The sequence below is a fragment of the Larimichthys crocea genome, chromosome XVII, assembly GCF_000972845.2.
Source record: "Larimichthys crocea isolate SSNF chromosome XVII, L_crocea_2.0, whole genome shotgun sequence".
Lineage (NCBI taxonomy): Eukaryota > Metazoa > Chordata > Actinopteri > Sciaenidae > Larimichthys > Larimichthys crocea.
This window is the reverse complement of record NC_040027.1, coordinates 6,008,325-6,029,587: the sequence shown is the minus strand read 5'-3', so window position 1 is coordinate 6,029,587 and position 21,263 is coordinate 6,008,325. Positions and strand designations below refer to the sequence as shown.

The following is a 21,263-nucleotide window of genomic DNA, read 5'->3' as shown; positions in this document are numbered from 1 at the left end:
TAACACTTTTCAAACAGGAAAGTGTAAATCAGATGCTTAGACTGAAATGGCAGGAAGGAAGGCTTGAGAGCACACTGGGAGTAACAGTTTTGCCTCATAATATAATTACTGCATGAACTCAAACACTATCCTACGATTATTTTCTGCTTAAATACTGCAGTATTAACTTCTGATTCAATCACATCATTTGAACCTAAATGTTTTGTTCCATTTGCCTTATTCTCCTTGGGTTTAATTTCATTTTTCCAATCTTCTATCTTTCAGGGGAATGTGATTCAAATAAAATTTGTATTCAGTGTAATAGCACTTTCCCTGGGTTTCCTGGTCATCTTCAAGCCTATGCACACAGGAAGAGGATTGGCATTTTTGAAGGATCAGGTATGTTTCTGATGATATACAATAGAAAATGTCAATGTTTTAGCAACGTGTGGTTTAAACATAGAAATCAAATAGGTCAATACACAGAACCAAATGAAGACAAATGATTAGAGATGAATGCTGCATTAGTTTGTCATCCCAATATACATTAAACAATAGATGTTGACTATTTCAGCAGTGAATAATAGTTAGGCTTTGGGATTATTTATTTATGCCTCTAGTCAGTGGTAACTTCATACAGTACATTCCCTCAGTGCAGTGTTTTGTCTTTTTAGGCTACGATTATAAACAGAAGAAGCCAAGACCCAGGCCTGGGCTAAAGAAGAAGATTTTACCCTCCTTGAATGCTGAGATATACACACTCACCTGCAGGTACACAGAATACAAGGTTATGTATGTAACCCTGATTCTCTGAGTGAAGACTGAAGTGAGGGAAGTTTCTACCCAGTTACAGTTTCATGTGTAGGTCCTAAATGAAAAAGAGATAATAAGATGCAGAAGTCAGAACACCATTCAAAACTGACCAGTTGTCATTTCCTTTCTGGAACCACCTAAGAAATCCTGTTGCAGGGCATCTCCAAGCACTTGTTTCCCTGAGCAACTTGTTGTTAGCGTGAATTATGAATGGGACAGACTTATCCGGCCATCCATTATGCTACCATGCCTTGAGGGAATTTGCCATGATTGTAATGGCACAATTTTATTTACATGGGTGAACTTTATACTATTCTGGGATACTTTTAACAGTGTTTGGCCCATATATGTGAACTTGATAGCGATAACTAGTCTGTGGAATATGGGAAGGAGTGGGAGGAGTTTTCAATAAACTGATCCAAGCGATTGATTCCTTTATTCCCTTAAGGAATTGGCAAACCAGTTTGCAGTCACTTTCAAACAACTTGGATAACCATGTTTGTCTCAGTTTAAATTTCACTTTTCACAGCCACCATCTCCACCCACACAGGAGGAAGAACCCCTGCAGGAACAGTGGGGTGGCAACAATGAAATGGCTCTACCACTTCGTATGGTATTGCCATGGCTATTAGTAAGAGCTTTGTCCCTTCTGGGGCCAGATCAAAAAGCTGAGTCTCTTAGGAATAAGAAGTAGCGTCATGCCCTGTGACTGTGACAGTAGGTCAGTCTTGAAGAAAGAGACACAGCCTACCTGTGAGTCTGAACTCCTGAATTGTAAGAGGCAATTCCCAAGTCGCACTCTGGGATCCACTATTTTGTCCAGAAGCTCTGGTCACTGAAAAACCACATGATGCAGGACTACTGTAAGTGCTACAGATGTTTAGGAAGCTAACACAGATTAGCCCAGCACTGGTCTTTTCAGAATACATTTTTGTCTAATTGAGCTTTGCTCAGTTAGTTTACTGATAATCTGGGAAAAAAATGGTCCTCAAGCAAACTGAATCTGATTATCATTATTATAACTGAATGTGCAGGGGCTCACTGGGAACCATACCCCACACTCTCCTGCTGTGCTTGCCCTTACCATTCACTTTGGATTACTTTATTGTTTGTAATGAAGTCACATCAAGTCATCAGAGCACTATGTACACCTGACCTAGTGCTTGACCAGTCTTTGGCCACCTGACTAGTGCCCCAGAGACCTCTGGGGAATAGTGGACTTCCTGGTCAATCTTAAGAGGTAGTCCAGTTCTTATTCACAGGAATAGGGCAGATATCCATCTCACTGTGGTCCGCCACCGAGGCCTGAGCTACTCTGTCAATGAACCTTCTCTAAACTGTCAGTTTTCCTTTCTAGCTTTCTAGCCAAACTCAACCTTCACCTTAGAGAAGCACCACATGCATCCCCTCACCCCCTCACCTTGCTCTTCTGTGACGGACACACCTGTTGTGTCAACCCTCTTCCAGAGTTGCGTCCCCATATTTCCCCATGTTAGCCTCAAATATGGCCCACATTAAGGCTGAGCAATTTTATCGATTCTGTGATATATATCAATATTTTGTTTCCCCAGAAAGTATCGATTTTTCAGCCACGACTAATGATACATTAAGTCCCATTCAAATCCCCCATGTTACGCCTAGCACTCTGCTCACTGCTCATTTCCCCCGTTGGCTTTGCAGGAAGAGCGATTAGGTAATGCAGCTGCTAGTGTCACTGTAGAGCATTTCTAGCAAGTTACCCGTCTAGATACTCTCTTTACACAGACGCAGACGTCTCTTCCTGTTTACGCAGTCAGAGTGAGGAGATTCAAGAGAATGGTGGCGAACATAAATCCAGCACCTTCATGCTTAAAAGCAGAAGTGCTCCCACCACTTCGGTTTAACACTCTGGGGACAGATTGGGTGGATCCGCCCAAAAAGAAAAATTATATTTTAACTCAAAAACTCTTCACTAGTACTGTTTGAGGTGTGATATGACAAAAATCAGATTCATTTTGTCCAGCATTTGCAAGCTGTAGACTCTCTGTCCAGTCAGAGTAGCGAATCGTATCCAATCGCATCTTATCGAATCGTTAGCTGAATACCGTGTATCGTATTGTATCGTGAGATTAGTGTATCTCTACAGCCCTAACCCACATTGCAAGCCATTTCACAGATAACAGAATGAATACCAACAATGACTCTTTTGAGTGTTCTTTACGGAGGGGTGTATTGTTGATACCAGCTTGGGAGACCACTCAAACGGCTTAGCAGTGAAAAGGGAAGGATACTGTCAGCACAGTGTAGTCAGTGGTCTAGTCAACAGATTCCCTTCTTCAGGTTAAATTGAAATGACCATACGAGTATGTGCTTGTTGACTTGTTGAGAGAATCAACTGTAGAATTATCTCTTATACTAATAAATTGCAAAGGCCGCAAACATACTGTGCACCTTTTTCTATAGGCATCACCTGACCCACCTGGTCCAATAGTACATATGGAATATGTAAATGGGTCCTGGAAACCTCTTACTACAATCAAAACTATACAATAGTACAATAAACAATAACTACACATCACCCTGCAGGAAGATGGTGGTGCATTGACTGCAGAAACGTTGACTAGCTTTTCCTCCTATTTCTGCAGATTCTGTGATCTCGTCTTCCAGGGTCCCCTGTCTATCCAGGAAGATTGGATCAAGCATTTACAGAGGCACCTTCTGCACACCAGCGTTCCCCACTCAGGGACAGGGATGGTAGAGGTGCTGGGTCTGCATCACAAAATACAAATAAGTATGTCTGGTGCCCACCCACACCTTGAGTAGAGTTTTATCTTCCAGTTGCCTGAATTTGCACACTGTTTATATGTATGATCAACAGATTGGTTTAGATTAGCCCTGTAACTGTTTATACAAATACTGTATATAATAGTTAATCCAAATGACTTAATAGTGTAATAATACCCTATATATGAGCAAAATCTTTATTAGAGGACATTTTAATGCTATGCTTTGCCTTATGAACTTATAATGGCACTTGTAGGATTTCTTTTATTCGATATAAGCTGGTCTGGCGTTGCACAACTGTCATTGTTAGAAAAAACATTGTTCATTTATGTTTGTCATGATAAAAAGTGCCTTGTTATTATGACTAAACATTTTGTTATAATGATGGAAACAATCTCCTAATATATCAGTACTTTTTATGTCATGAACAAAACAACGTTCTCATTATAAAAGGAAACAACATCTTTCCATAAGAAACTTTTTGTCGAGGCAAGAAAAATTAAAGCAACACTGCTTAGAAAGTAGTGTTTCTGCCATTTAGCTCCCCCACTTTCAGAGAATAATACAACTGTGGTAAATATGGACAGCTGTACACATGAATTTGTTCAGATTACATTATTTATGATCAAAAACTAGGAAGACATATCTAATATTAGTGTCCTACTAATATTACAACAGTAAGCTCTTGCCAACGACTAAAAGTCTGTCCCAGATGGTGGCCTCTTGCTCGCTCACTCCTTCTTTTTCTCTTCTCCGCTTCCCCTTTTGTCCTCTTCAGTCTCTTTGCCTCTGCCATGCTCTGCTGGCCTAATTACAATGCCTGCTCATCCGGTTTTGGTTCTGGTGTCTGGTGGTACAAATACTCTCTCGGTGCTCTGAGCTCACAGTCTGGGCTTCACGGCGGACTACATAAGCTAACATTGGCACAACAGTTACTTTCATGTCCATCAGGAGGACATCAGAGGGAAAACCAGACACAAATTATATAAATATATAAAATCCCATCCAGTTTCACCAATAAAGGTGAAGTAATCGGTGATGTATGACTTGGTGCTGTAAAGCGGTCTGCACTTCTCCCAACCCAGAGCATAAAGTTACATATTGCAAGAAAAAGTGTATAGAGTGACAGAGGCACCATTCACCTGAAGTCAGTGTAATGTCAACACATTTTCAAATTTGTCATTTAATGGTAGTAAAAGTTACATAATATTGCTTTATGAGGAACATAGCCATCCTGTATTGACAAAACGCATAAGCCTGAGCATTTCAATTACGCTCATGTCTCACTTTTATGTCAGCGTACACTAAAATTGTGCTCTTGTTAACTGGAGTACATGGGCTGTCATTAGTTTTTGGATGCTTTGAAAGATTTCACCTCTCTGTGCCTGCATCAGTGAGAGCATCTCTCTTAATCAAAGCGATGTTCAAAATGTTGCGTTATGTTGGGACAGCTTGTTCTGTCATTGTTCTTCTGCATAACCTTCAACCCTCGGTGTAATTTCTGAACACACACTCTCATTAATACCATGATTTGTCTTTTTTATAATGAGAAAATTCTCAAGTTATAACAGAATAACTTTTCCACTTGTAACAACATATTGTTAGGATTGTTTTTTCTCATTGTGGCAGCTCTGTGTTTCTCACGAATCAGAATGTGTTGAAATTAGTGGCATCGTGTTTATGCTGAATAGTCTTAAAGACCACACTGGTTCTGAACATTTGCATGGCGATGACCTGTTCTCTAATCTTGTTTACAACTTGTAAGCTCGGTGCTTAATTTGCAGGCCAGCAGAGACTGTTCCATACTTCCATAAGGGTAGGAATATGCAATGCACAGAGATGACATATTTTGAAGTGATGTTTGAATTGAACTGAATGTTTTTCAGGGTGTACCACTGGAAGATGTCACTTTGTCTTTTTCCCAGGACAATGACTTTGTTTTCTTAGCACATACACAATGTGGTCCAGTCTGGTTGAACTCATTGCCAAAACACTCAACTCAACTCACACTTCACAATTTTGAGGAAACTTTCTTTTTGGTCAATATTAGAAAGAAAACATTAATATATACTGCAACATCAGCATTCAATGGATATGAATGTATATATATATTGCTTCAGTAAGGCTGGCCCATGATGACTTTTTCACATTATGTATTCAAAGCCAGCGACTGTAATGTAAGAAAAAAAGACTGGAAGTGTAATTTATCTAAATCAAAGAAGATTTAGCTTTAATGTCATTGTAGGTATTTTATGGAATAATCAACTTGTTAGCACTCCCTAACATATAGTACAATTCAGAGTTTTATCATTACAACTTGTTAAATGATCGTTTCTATAAAATAAATGTTACTTCCCTACTCAGGCTTGATTTTAGACTTAGTCCGATCTATTACACTCTTTCATAGATAAATGTTTGTATAGAAACCAGTGACATTAATAATAAACTTGCATGATATGAACATTTAAATGCATTCAGTGAATTGTTCTTAACCAATCAAATATACTAAAGCATTTACTAGCGATTCAATTCAGTTTTATTTCTATAGCAGCAAACAAAGGTTATGTCATGACACATTCTATACAGAGCAGGTCTAGACTGTACTCTTTATATTATTTACAGAGACCAACAGTTCCACCATGAGCAAGCACTTGGTGATGCCATGACAGGTTTGCCAGCAGCTCTTCTACAATCTACAATTATTTCATGATCCCACTATTCAGTCATTTTGTTTTTAGTTCTGCTTTATGTATATTAAAACAATGATCGATAGTTCCATGTCAAAAGATTACCATTTTACTTCCTGACGTAACCTGACTTGAAAATCAGTTTAACAGGATGTATTTTATGATCTTTGTGTTGATATACTACACATAAACGATCCTTAACTTCAACATATTCAACATCATTCAGAAAACAGAAATTGTGGACACTGGTGGCTCTGTTTGAGTAATGTGATCTGTGGATGGTACACCACAGTGATGATATAACAAAGAGCTTGGTGAAATAAAAACGAGTTGAATTTCTGGTGTGTTTTATGAAAGACGGTTTAAGGTTGTATTGTGTTTATTGGGTCATCTGTTGCTGTCTGTCTGTCTGTCTGTCTGTCTGTCTGTCTGTCTGTCTGTCTGTCTGTCTGTCTGTCTGTCTGTCTGTCTGTCTGTCTGTCATTTTGCAGTCTACCGTTGTGACACTGACCCTGACAATGGCAGCACAAACTTAGAACTAAAAATACAATTCATGTTCATATATGTTCTGGGTTAAAAGTGAGTTCATTACAGAGTACAGACACTTTTAGCAGCAGCTGCATTTGACCCTTTCAGCTGTTTGACCATTCTCTGCTCCCTGAACAGCACACAGGTCAACATTATTTGTTGCAATTCTTTTGGGTGAAACAGATACAGATTTCAGTATTCCCAGAAAGTTATTTTAGGGCTATGTGCTATTTTAAACTCTGGTTCTTAGAATTGCAGGCTGAGTATTTGATGTATCCAGTGCTTGATAGCCACTTCTGGGTTTTCTACTTACCAGTGGCAAAGGGGGCTAACCCTGCAGTTTATCTTGGGCAGTATTTAAAGCAGCGATCAAAGCTGTACAAACCAATTGTCATCATGCTGCTCCGGAGGGAATTTTGAAGTACATTAATGCTCCTTCTTTGGGAAATAATTGTGCCACTCTGTGACTTCATTAGGTCTCCTGGCTGTTTCAAAAGATGTTCTCTCTGGAGGTTGAAAGCCACATCGCTGGCAGACAGCGTCCCAAGGGGCCAAATGAATAAAAAAGGAGAGATTATAATGAGATTGAGTTAGCCATGACCAGAATTGGGCTTTTCATTATTCCACTAGTGAGAGAGGGAGAGAGAGAGAGAGAGAGAGAGAGAACCCACACTCACCATCTGCCATGGGGGGTCCAGTGGTAGGCAGCCAATGCATGCTTATCATTGCCATGGGTATCAAAGGGGCCTCCTCTCTGGAGATTACTCCATTCAAACTGCAAACGTAAATCCGTGTACGCACAAAACAGAGAAAGCCTGCATTTGATTCAGAAGTAACACTTGCTATTGATTTAGTAAATGAAAGTGGGAGTAATCATTAGAGAACCTTCAATTACTTGTGTTTTCCAGTTTTTTGTTATTAGCCAGTGTAGTATAATTTAGATTCTACATTATCTCATTTGAATAGTTAACAGTCAGTTTTTCTGATGCGTCTCTCTGCATCCTGACAAAGTGTGCATTAACTAATAGGACTTTTTTATCAGCTGCTCTTGTTTTTTCACCTTCAGTGTCTGTGCCAGCAGAGATCCAGAGATCATGATCATTGATCATGACCTGTCCTTTGGCCAGTTATTCAGAAGTGCCACAGACTGCCTGTGTGAGAAATAAAAAAAGGAGAAAAATCAATAGGTTTCCATTATCTGGTTGGGCGGTGTCACTGGCCTGTCAATGATCCTGTTACAGCGGTGGTACAAGGGTGACACGGGCCCACACTCAATCGCTGCTGACAAGAGGAAAACATGCTGACAGCTACCGGGAACAAGTTGGAACACAGATTTGCACTTCAAGCAGCCGTCCGAGGAGGTATCGTGCAAGGCCACCATGCGGCAAGGGGCGAGCTCAGATGGGGAGGGGTTGAGATGTGGTGGTGGTGGTGGGAGGGATTCCCAGCCAGCCTCCTTCTACTGTCTGACTGTCTAGCGCTCTACCACAAACGCTTTTATCCTCCCATAAATTATTCACCTCTGGATACACCAAAGGAAACTCGGTTGCACTGATTGTGGCTGAGGGGAAATTCATAAAAACCTAAGGCCCAGTCTGCATGCACTGCTCGGCCACTGCTGCTCCAAACTCATGCAAACCCAGCTATGGTACACGCCCTGTGAGACATCGGGTGACACATAAAACACAACGCTGACCTTTTGCAAACAAGCATGCGGGGAAAATTCCTGTCATATCTCAGTTTTACGGGGAAACGATCATCTTCGTAGTTATTAGCTGACTTATTGGCTTCCTGACACGTTAGCTGTTAACCTACAAAGAAAACAAGCGTCTGTGGTCATCAGTCAGTCCAGATGGCCAGTCAGAAATTAAGGAAGACATCAACTGTCTCTTGAAAGGACATGAATCGATATATTTTGACAAGGATCAAATGTGCTTCAGATGAACCTTTTGGCTCTTCCAAAACAGTCTTTCTTTCCTTGTCAAACCTCTTTATTTTTGTTTGTCTACATGTAATGATCAGATATCCCATGACTTGTGATTACAGCAAAATGTTTTAATAGTTCTGACAGTATGAGCTGAGATATGTTAATTTGAGCATTATATATATATATATTATAGATATATATATATACACACACACACACACACACACACACACACACACTGCCCTCATGCATGTGTGCAGCTTTCACTTAATTCAAGCTTTTTATTGTCTGAAAGGCCTCGGGACATGATGTGACGTCACGCTGCTTGTTAATATACCAGCAGCCCATGTAGTTTTATTTATTTTTTCAATTACACATACAGTGTACAGTGCACACGTGTACATGTGTTTCTTATGGAAGCAGCTCAGCCTATAATGACTGGGGAATTCAGGTTAATATGTTGACAAGGTTTAACAACAGCAGGTCATGTTGCACAACACGCATGGCTGACTCCGTTCACTCCAGCAGCTGACAGGTCCTAATCATGCGCTGCCCTAAAGGCACTCAGGCAAAGAGGGTTTTAATCACCGAATTATAGACCAGCGCGAGCCTTCAAATTGAGACGTAATTAAAGTCAAAGTTGCAATAATTGTTTCAGCTAATTGGGCAGACAAGTGCGTTATGACGCGATTACATTTTCTGCAGTAATTACCTGAGTCACGGGGTTTGTTTATGGAAGATATTGTGTGTTGGGAAAAAAAGGATTTAAAAAAATGAATGTTACAAATATTACTAACAAAAAAGAAATAAAATTATGTAGCTCCGGCTGCTGGCTTCATTTTTATTTTTGTGTTTTTTCTGTGGCAAAATGCTGAAAAAAACCCAAAAGAATAAATGCTTTGAAATAAGTATCATTTGACATTAATCTGACTGTTTATTCATCCATCACAAACATAAACAGGCGAGGCGTCATCTCCAGCATCACTGTGTCATTTACAGTAAGCAGATGAATAATGCAGCCAACAATATGTCCAGCAGTGATGCCGCACCTTCGGCAACATCATTATTTCCTATTAATTACTCGCCATCCAAATGCCTTCAGAACCGGAGCGGCTGCAGTAGGTGTGACGGGGATGGGTCTGTGTGTGTGTGTGTGTGTGTGTGTGTGTGTGTGTGTGTGTTAGAGGGGGGGGCACTGGTCAGGGAGCAGCTGCCCTGCATCCCGCCGGGCTCAGACTGACCTCCTTTTTGTAACATCACTAAACTGGAGACAGGAGCGCGGAGAGGTTTGATCTGGATGAGGACAGAAGTAGAATATGAGCCGGAAATGACGCGTCAGGCAGGGTTTCAGTGTAAAGAATAAAGAGACTGTAACGTGTGTGTTTGTGGCCCTTGTATCAGTGGTCATCCATCACATGTTGTTCATTTGTCCCCCAGTCTGGGCCTGTGATTTAAATCCTGCTACCATTCCCGCACAAAGTGAATATTTGCGGTGGTGCCTGTATCCAGTAATCACTTAGAGGAGTGTGAAGCGGCTCTGTGGGATTAAAACGTGTTTAGTAACCGCTGGGCCCGCGAGCTTTCTGTGCTGACGGCGCGGTGCAGTGTGCGCGTCGGGCGGCAGGGGGCGCTGGCACACATCAACACATCAAGAGGTTACACAGCGGCTACACTGGAACATATAACACACCATAATAATGACAGAAATGGAACAGAAATCAAACAATAGTCGGAAATGAAGGTGGTAATTTGACAAAATAAAAGTAATGGATTCAGCATCATCACTGGTGCATTTTATCTATTTATTGTCGTTGTTTTTAATGTGCCTCATGTTTAGTTTATTGCGATGTTTTCCTGGCATGATCTCTCACTTCACACTCTGGATGCATTGTTGCAGAGTGAAGGACGGTGAGCTCCGAGCATTGAAGTCAAACGGACTTCCAGACCTCCTTCAAGGCCCCTGCCTCTTTTTTTCCTGCAGGTGATTGCTCTCTCTCTATTTTTATTAATCTGCTCACCTCTGTCTGCAGGAGCTGCACAGGCCGCCTCAACATCACATCAGTAATCAAACAGATCTCAGAACAAAAAACAAAAATCTTTGTCGCGTTTGAGAGAGAAATTTAATTACAACCGCGGGTGTGTGCAGGCTTTGGAAGAGGGACACAGAGAGAGAGAGAGAGAGAGAGAGAGAGAGAGAGACCAGGCGACAAATGAATATACAGAGCAAATGACAAAACATGAGGGGGAATAACTGACAGATGAAAAGACAGGAGGATGTGCAGCTAACAGGCAAAACGCGCCGGTACAAAGCCGCGCGCACCTTTGAGAGCAAGAGTTTGTTTTATTGCACTTCTCCCGGGTTGCAGCTCCTGTCGATTTGCAGAAAAAGAAGGGGGGATAAGTGAACATGCCCTGTTTAAGAAACAAACATGCAGATTAGATGGGATCCTGACAACACACAGCTCAGACTTCATGTCCCACAGCTCATATCTCAACAATGAAAAACAGAGGGTTGGAAATCCACTCAGCGCTGGTTGACAACACTTACAGTCATTCTGCCAGAAAACATATAAATGCAAATAATGAGGTGGCATGTGGAAAATAAATCGAGGAAGTTAAAACAAACTGCGAGGAACTGTGGTCCGCTTAAGAGCCCAAATCTTTATTTAGATGTTTCCAGGGTATAGACACGAATATCCTATGAAATAATAATAAAAACATATAGCGTGATAAGGTGAATTTGACGGATTTAGTGCACGGATATTATTATTCATTTCTATTTTGGAAAAATAGAAATGAATCCCCAAAAAGTCTTCATGTGACGCACAGTGGATTTGGGCGTAGCCAGCAGGAAGGAAAAAAAGATCAGATCGCACAGACGTGTGTAACATTTATTTCAAGTGCAGAGAGTTGTCACCTGTTATGTGGTACCAGGCTACATGTCAGCACTCACTCACTCACCTTCCAGGATGACGCTCCACTGTGGACTGCCACGGCAGGCCTACAGCACAGCACACACACACTGAACACACCCATACACACACCACACACACCGTCACATAGTGCCGCTGGACCGAGTACTCAGGCCTAAGACAGACCCGACGACCCCAAAGCCTCCAAGAAGATGTGATATATATATAAAAAAATATATATATTAAAAAGGTAACAATCAGAATGTTTGGTGAGTGTGGCGAGTATTAGATGTGCTTTTGGTTGGACAGCAAGCAAACAGAATAAATAATAATAATAAAAAAATATATATTTATAATACATTAATATTTAATTCATTTAATTCATGTTTATGGCACAACATGTGGTCAAAGATTCAAGAGTCAGATTTGTATTTGCAGGTGTTGCTCCTGAAATAGAGTCAATTTATAAAATCAATTTATAAACAAACAAATCAATATATATTTGTATTTTTGAAATGTTTTCATTTTAGTGTCAAAGTTGTGACAGTTTGCTGGACTTCAGACTGGAGACATCTGATGAGCAGGTAAAACTTCTCTACACTACATTTCTGACTTCACACATCTCACAGAAAACAAAGAGTGTGAGATGTAAAGAACACTTCCTCATGCTGCATGAAGTGCTTCAGTGTCGCCGTGTCCTGTTCAGTCTGAATGATCAGCATCTGATTCAGGCCAGTCACCCAACAGCTCTCCATAAAACTCTGAAGGGGTTATGGACAGGAAAACATGGCTGCTACACAAAATGAATTTATTTTATATGAATTAATAAGTTTAGGCCTGGACTCAAATCACTGTGAACTGCTTACACTGGAGACAGCAGGTCACATGGCCTCATTTTAAAAGCACTCCTCCGCCCACAAAGGTGTTGCTTATTGATGCTACGTCTGTTTCACCTTCACTTTACATGCTGACGTATGTGCAGAGTTTGATACCAGAAGGCATTTATCACATTTACCTGCGTGTTTAACACATGTTTGAATGAGTTTGACTTGAGTCTGTGACATCACTAGTCTGTGCCAACTGTGGAGAAATATGAGACTAACACAGGTGTGATGGAAACTTGAAGTCTTAAGTGCAAATCCACTGAGAATGGACTTTAAAGTGAAGAAGGAGACGTCAGAGCAGTTACAGGTTTGAAAATAAAATATTTGAATATATTCTGGAATTTTAAATGAGGTGGGAGCTTTAATATATAATATTGGTAAATATGATTTTATACATGTATAGTCACCTGAAAATAAGAATCTTTTTGTTTTTGTTACTTTTGTTACTTAACATTTTGTTTCTACAGTAGCCCAAAACAGACAAACTAAATTCTGACTCTAGAGTCAAGGCCTTTCAGGTCTTGTTTACACTAAGAATGCAAGAGTGCAGGAGATTGCAATGCAGTGATTGCAACTAAATCCTAGCATGAGCTAAAACACACATAATGAAGCACATAATGGTTGATTTTCTGAAATAAGAATGTGAGCTTCTTTAAACTGAGAACGAGTTTTCTTTCACCTCAGGAAACCACTACCTAAACTCCCCAGACATTGCCTCATAACCTGTGGACCAATGTGAAGCTATCTTTATACTACACCTTAAATGCTCGTCTTTTTTTTTTTTTTTTTTTTTTTTTGCCCAATTTCCTTGTCTGTGAACTGTAACGGTAAATAGTGGCAGTGTCCCCACAGGTCTGAACATTACGCACTGCTGTGCATCAAATCTCCCCGGCAGCCTCATTATTTTATTCTCCTCCACTATCCAAGGTTGATCTAATCACCAGATCAACAAGCGGGATGTGTGAGAGAACAAATAATGGAGACAAAATGAACAAATGATTAGTATGCTGTGAAAAGTACAATACGTTTCTTATTTAGCATTTAGATAACTATCTATCCTGAGGAGCAAGCTTCAAAGTTGAACTCAGTTTAGGCGAGGGGGATTAATTCTCTCTACTGCATGCTTCATTGAATCTCTCATTACCAAACTTTGTCTGTATTGATGTTAGATTTGATTGAAGATTAGAGCATTTAGCAAATCTTGCTTTTCCGCATGTATCAGGCTTTTTCAAGCGCGGCACACTGCTCGCTGGTCAATACCCTCACTTTTATCCAGTGTCTGCTTCATTTAAACTTAATCAACTCCATCAATGAACTGGAACAGTGAAACGTCCCCTGGAACAATAGCTTTTGTCGGATAATGCTTTGGTCTTATTCCCAACCGGGTGGCGATAAACCTAAAATTACACTATGATGAACTATTTCAATCAATATGATAATGGAAATTGGCTTGGGTGACTCTTTGCAGGGCTTAAGGAGGCAGGCTAAAGCCTATGTGACATTAATACATCTCCATGCTCTCTCCCTGCTGTTGCAACCCCCTACCTCACTTTATTGTCCCATCTTTTCAGTGACATTGACTGCACCATATTGCAAAGCGCCTGGTAGTTTAATGATCTATCTTCACCAGGGAATGCTTGTGTCGAAATGGATGCACAAGCCGACGGCCTCATGCATTGTTTTCCAACTAAATTATAGGCTCTATAGTTTGTTTCCTGTAGTGGCTCAGCAGGGTGTAGATCAATCACTGATGCCACTGCTGTAAAGCAGCTACAACGCGGCTTTTGCTGCTCATTTGGACATTTTGTCCTTGTGTGGGATCCTGTGCCTGTTATAGGCTACAGTTCATCATATTTATACTGCTACCAAAAGACCAATTTCACAAGCCTTAGCAAGGAAAACGCATGCTTCCCATCTGTTGCATACTAATAAATATGCCACCTTCTGGGACAATCCAGGAGTGATCATGATGATCAACTGCCAAGTGATATGACTTACCATAAAGCTGTTTATTTGAGAAGTTTCCCCTCAGCCAATAATTGTCAAATTTATTTCAGCATCTATTATCATTTCCTGAAGTGATTTATAAAGCAGACAGAGTTGTTTTCTTCCACACCTTTCAGAATCATTTCATTATCATTTCTGAAGCCCGTGTTGGCACACGCTATCAGACAGAAGCCTTTTGTGTTGTTTCACACAGAAGTGAGCAGTTATTACTGGAGCTGAAAGTCACAGCTGTCCTTTAGCGAGGAGTCACTGATCAGCTCTGTCTCCTGTGAATGACATGCACCGATTCATGTTTTTTTTTTTTTTGCCATCACAGGCAATTATTGGTATTTGTATTGAAATCCTCACCTGTGGTAGGACCATGAAAATGTGCTTCAGTAAATTGCCATTCAATGCACAGATTCAACCAGGATGTCTTGCGTTTGATCACACACCACTATACATTCTTAAATCGTAGCCAGGGCTCTTTATTTCCCCAAACTACAGAAAAAAGTCAACATTTCAGTCAGTGTAGCTCATGAAAGTTGTCACAGGATGGAAGACTTACCGAGCTGGAGAGTCGCTCAGTGCTGCCCCTGGTGACAGAAAACTATGTAGCAGTGCTGCAGATTAATACATTAATGACTTTTACATATCTTTGTGAACTTGAGACAGAGATTGTGATGTGGGACTAGCAATTCAAGTAACAAAACATTTAATGGAATACACATGTGCTTTTGTATATTTCACTAAAAATCATATATATGTGACATAACTGCTGAGTATCACCTGTAATTAGGGATGCACCGATTGTGAAATTCTGGGCTGATACCGATACTGATGTTTAAAATAACAATTTGGCCAATGCCATGTTTGTTTTTTTCTGTTACATGTATTGCAAAATGCATAACGTGGATCTTTCTCGTAGCGTTCCAGAAGCGCCTACGCTCAGCTACGCGTTGAATACGCGTTTGTTCTATTTTTGACGCTTGATTCGAGCAGCATGCGTCAATCTACACAGAGCACCTTGAGTGGGCGGAAGCCAGAAACAGAAAAAGCAAAGATAATCTGGTGGGTTTTCAAAATAAAATACCCTGTACAAACTGCCGGACGTAAAAACAGACAAAAGCTAAACTAATTATCTACGTAGCATATTTACACATGTAGAAGTATGTTTAGAAGAACATCCATCGGAAAAATGACCAAATCTGAACAAGTAAACAAAGTCTGGCTCGCTTCACATGCAGGACGGACCAAATTCGCGGTGCGTACATGATGTGCCAGAGACGTGTGCAGTGGAGTTTCAGAGTTACATCTCCAAAAAACAAAGGAAAAAGAAGGTTTCTCCTCAGCACAGCGTTCATGCAACATGTAAATCAACATATAATCATCGGCCACTGCCATCGGTGATAGTGTAGCATACTCTGTGGTCAAAGTTCAACCTGGTCGAAATCTGGGATGAAGTGCACACGCAGTGGTGCATTTAAAATAATGGGCTTCAGAGGAAGTGCTGCAGCTGGTGCGTTGTGTCTGAAAGGACACAGAAGACAGACTTGAAACATGTTTGAAATGACACAGTCCATTATGTAGTCTCTTTTCCTACATTTAGCCTTGCAAAGCAGCTAGACCTACAAGATCAGAGTCATGGGATCACGCAAGAATTCATCTAGCCAGGCTTAAAGTTGTGAGCTTGTCCAAACCAGTGGTTTTGGACTAATTAGCGTCCTACATGGAACTACAGGCAGCTACGGGCATGGTTTAACACTACTGTTAAAGAGGTTAGCGGAGATGCTGCTAGCATCAGTTAAATCAGAAGTGGAGGTTCTCTGACTTTCCATCCGACAGATACCGACTATTGAGACTGATGAAAAAAACAAACAACCAAACCAAAAAATAAATGATATGTTGGCTGTTGTTCTTTTTTGATTGGGTATGAAAAATGTCTTATGGACAGATATATGCACGTCATTACCAATGTATGATGAGCTACAATAGTGCAATGTTGCCCATACCAGTAAAAAAGCTCTTCCTCCAAAACAGGCTAAAGCTGCTACTCAATATGTTTATACCAACACTAGAAAAATGATGCTGCATAAGCTCTATGGAGTGTTGTGGCATCTTTCAGCTCTTGTTTTGGTTTTATGGCCCTCAAATTTCCCTGTTTTGCTTCAGTTTCAACGTTCTCACTTGTTTCCAGACATTTATTTCTACCACAGCAGCAGCTGCTGCCAATAATTTATTTTTGTCTAATGTATTGTCTTATTCTAATCTAATCTTAATCTTAATGTAAAAATGTCAGAAAAACAGTTAAAAATCACCGTCACAAGCTCCTAAAGCCTAATTTGACACCTTCATTTTGCGTTTTTGTTCAAAGCTTTTCAGTTTACAATGATATAAAACTGTAAAGCATCAAATTCTCACATTTGAGAAGCTTTTCCACATTTTTGCTTCATAAATGACTTGAATGATTAATCAGTTAGAATCATTGTTGACTACATTTGTGTGGACACCGCTGCTCTGTGCATCAGATTCGAGTCTTTATCCTTCTTTGTTATAGTAAATTTCAATCCTTTAACTATTTATTTGCCATCTAATTAGAGTTAGTTTTGCTGGAGGACAGTTCATGACAGAGATGGATACTCCCTGCCTCTCTAACCTCTCGCCTCCTGCAGCAGCCACTGTCAATTAGGCCGCCCTGCATCTTAACTGACTGTAGCTGCCTCCATGTCACCATAATCCAGCTAACATGAAACACCAGATGTGTCGTTTGACACTTTTGAATATGTTGTTTGCCTTTGTTTCCATGTTTTACTCCCAGTGCTGGGAATGATTTGAGAGGACAGACATGCACAACAGATACAGCACCTTGAACATCAAAGGCCCACACAGCAGTATTAGTAACAGTGTGTGTGTGTGTGTGTGTGTGTGTGTGTGTGTGTGTGTGTCTGCTGTAACTCCGCACATGCTCACACACATCTGTATAGCTTCTGTGGGTTTGCGTACATGTCTGTGTGCCTGCCATAGGAAAGCTTCCAAGACAGCCCAGAGTATAAAAATGTACAGGCCTTTTTCCTGCTTTGTCTGTCTTCTTTCCCATTCTCTTAGGTGAACGGGGCCTGAGTGATGGACCCAGAACCTTTCATCTCACCCAGTGAGTGTAAATAGCTGTCATGTTTGATTGACGGTCTGACACGCACATGTGATGCCCTGGAAGAAGGGAAGTGTTTCAATACACGATGGTTCTCCTGTCTTCAAACCAAGGATGTAATGAATGAGTAATTACACAAAAACAACAGTGTTCTACATTTCCTCAGATGAGATTTCTTAGATGTTCATGCAGAAACATTTGCATAAATTCCATAACAGCTTATACTGTTCAAGAACGGATCCACATTATTAGCTTTAAATCTTGTCATAGTAATACAAATCTTGGGATTTCATAAACAGAGTAAACAGAATTATTTCACAAACCAGCTTTATGTTTAGTGTAAGCACACAGCGCAGAGAATCAATACCTTCTTCATTACGTTCCCTGAAATAACATCACCAGTCACTTTCCAGTGCAGCTCTGCTCAGCCTGTAATAGCCTGTAGAGCCCCTGGAGCACAATTAAACTTAAAGTTACACATCAAATATGAAATCTGTTATAGCAAGCATGTTTACATTATGAAATCATGTTTTATTATATTTATTATATATTATTTATTTATAAACTAAGAATGTGAACCTGGTAAGCATCATACCTGCTACACATCAGTTGTTAGCATTAACATTGAGCTCATTACATTGCCTATGACTATTGCATGCGTAAGGCCTCACAGAGGTGGCAGCGTGGCTCTTGTTCCTACACAGTCCAATGACTTTTCTGCACGACATTGCACAAATAAAGTGATCATATTTCTTAAAGATACAGAACAAATAACTAAACAGACACTTCTCAGGCGATGTTCTGCCAGACTTCAGCAGGGAAACGCATCATCATTATGGTTGAGGTCTGATGCTAACAGGGACTTTGATCCTAAAAACTGTTTTGTTGCAGTGTCTGTATGATGAACATAATGACTGTGGATGAAATGGGTTACACTCTCACCCAATATGAATATATCTTTTCAAACACACTTGAACTCTATAGTCATTGTTTTGTTGGAGATTCGGTGTGCTGCAGGACGACTCTAACACAAACACTGTCCAGATGCCCAGGAACAGCACTGTATATGCTCTTGATACACACCCTATTTCTGAGATTGAATGTATTGTTTTTTGAATACATTATTCAGAAAGCATTGTGATGGCTGTGTGATTTGACACTTTTGTCTTTGTTTGGCCTCAGAATAATAATACTGATGTATTTTACAATAGGCGTTTGCTTTGATTTAACACACAAAAAAGAGCACAGCACTCTCATCTGCACTCCAATGGGCTGGAACTGGCGAGAAAGAAACAGTTTAACTAAAGAGAATATATGCATCAAATGAAAAGCAGATGAAAAAATATGCAATTATGTTCCTGATTGGGTTAAGTATTTCTCTGCCAGCACATGCCAGCTACCACTAGAACCTGTCCCAAATGGGTGGCTTCCAGTTCCTGGGCGAGGCCCCAGAAAACGTCACATCAGAACAGTGCCATCTCCTGCTACATCTCCGTTTCCTCAGATCCACGGCCAGTGCGGCCCCCTCATTTCCCCTTTCCTCTTTACTCCGCTCAGCCCTTCTCTGCGTCCCAGATAATGGAGCTCAGCTTCTGTCTGCCAAAGGGTCCATGGCTGCCCGGGAGTAATGACCTGAGGGGGTACTTTGTGACAACCAGGGTATAATAATGCCTCAAGCCACGGACAAAGCAGACCCTTGGGGTCAATTTTTAAATACTTTTATGTGTTTCACCGAGGGTTAGGGTCATTTGTTTTTATTGCAGGCCATATACTACATATACAGCGCAGAAACAACACATTTATTCCTAACAACAAGCTATATAAAGTGGGGTTAATATTATTTATTTCAACAAAATGTAGTTAAGTCTTGATAGAACCACACTGCTGCTGACCTATCGCTTCTGATGAAACATCTTCCACTTTTCAACAGAATTTATCTAGCAAATGTCTGTAGGCCATAGTCCCTCAGATCAAAATAGTGTTATTGAGACACGCAAGGGAGTGTGGAATCACCTGCGATTGAAAGGCTTCTCCTAATAGGTTAATTGTAACAAAAGCACAGGGTCTTGCCCCATTGAACAGAAGAGGATTGTGGAACACAGGCCTGTGGAATTGATGTCAAGCAATGTGCTGCCTGCTCTCCCCTGCAGGGCCAGAGTTTGTCTGTCAGCAGTTAAATGCTTACCTCCTGCCCCTCCCCTAACACTCAACAATCAATTTACCTCCTCGGGGTCTATGAACCCAAAGATTTGACCTTGCAGACTCGAGCTTTGTTTCCCCCCCTCATCTCTCACACCTCAACGAGTACTTATTAGAACACAGAAGGTAGAAGGTATTTTAAAGTGTTTTTTAAGACTTCTTAAAGATGTAATCAAGAATTATTTAGGTAGAAGAAACCAATATTTCCATAGAAGTCAAATAAGAATATATACAGTGATGCTGTTATTGTATTTCGACTGCATAATATAATTCCTGTCTTGGATGGGATGTGCTGTTTTGCTTGAATGAATATGACTGGATGATTAAAAGAATAGTTTGTGTATCAGGAAATATTTGCTTTCTTGTCAAGAGTTAATGAGAAGGTTGAAACACTCTGATATATGTGTGGCAAATATGAAGCTACAGCCAGGAGATGTTAGCTTAGCTTAAAGACTGGAAACTGTCAGCTACATATAATGTATGACTTTCACACTTTAGGTTTTGTACTAATGAAACAAGATGTATTAATTGGTGAGCTTCCCAGCTGCTAGTAGACAATTTGCTAGCTGTTCCCATTCTTTAAGCTAAGCTAAGCTAAGCTAAGCTAAGCTAAGCTAACTGCCTTCCGGCTGCATACAAAGTAACTAACTACAAACAAACTCTGCAAGAAAGTGGATTTTCCGAAATGTCAAACTATTTCTGTCATAAGTAACAAATCAGAGAGACACTTTTGTTGTGGCAGGTTGTGTTGGACAGCTAACAGTATGTGCAATGAATATATTTAGTATGTGTATATTTTACTGTTGATTTACTTGCATGATGATGGTACACAGCCTGGGGATGTCTCTGTCAATCAAAGACTCAAAATCCCAAGATTTATTCAGTCCCCCTCCCATTTGTACAGTAACCAATGGCGACAGTGCTCACCCAGCAAGGTTCTAGCTAATTGGGCATTCTGGGAATAAAATAAAGAGGAAAAGCAGCACCTTTTTCTCTTAGTGATCTTTATTAACACTGCTGATGGTTCAGCACAAAGCTTTCTTTAGGGTGCGTGAGGAGAGTTTGTAGTGAAGCATCACCTGTTTAAAAAGATTATGTTTATGGTGTTTTTATTTTAAAGTAGCAGAAAGGTACACGGGAAATGCTTCCAGAGGGCGAATATGGAATGCAAACTCACAGAACTTGGCTCCAAATGATAAATTTCACTTTTTATGTCTCCTCAGGTATTAGAGGGATTAACTCAACATTTTGCCAGGCATTGATAGTTCCATGAGGATTAATATTAAAGCTTTTCGATGGAATGACACATTCATTGTTCCTAAAACAGTTTTTACTGTTATTGAAATGTCTTGACAAAAGGTTAGGTCTCTTAATCTCTGTGTTATCTCTAGCACCATCATCAGGTCAAAATTGGAAACTGTCCAATAATTTGGTACA

General features: G+C 40.3%; 1 protein-coding gene across 2 annotated transcripts in view; it reads left to right on the top strand.

Annotated features, from left to right (window-relative positions):
* znf644b (zinc finger protein 644b) overlaps positions 1 to 6,596 on the top strand; it is a 28,367-nt gene extending 21,771 nt beyond the window's left edge. For both annotated transcript variants that reach the window (XM_027290639.1, XM_019261959.2), the window contains 3 exons: positions 265 to 378; positions 654 to 750; positions 3,417 to 6,596. In XM_027290639.1, the coding sequence (XP_027146440.1) occupies positions 265 to 378; positions 654 to 750; positions 3,417 to 3,594 (389 nt within the window). In that variant the 3' untranslated portion in view covers positions 3,595 to 6,596. The remainder of the gene's footprint in view (positions 1 to 264; positions 379 to 653; positions 751 to 3,416) is intronic.
* The last annotated feature ends 14,667 nt before the right edge of the window (positions 6,597 to 21,263 follow it).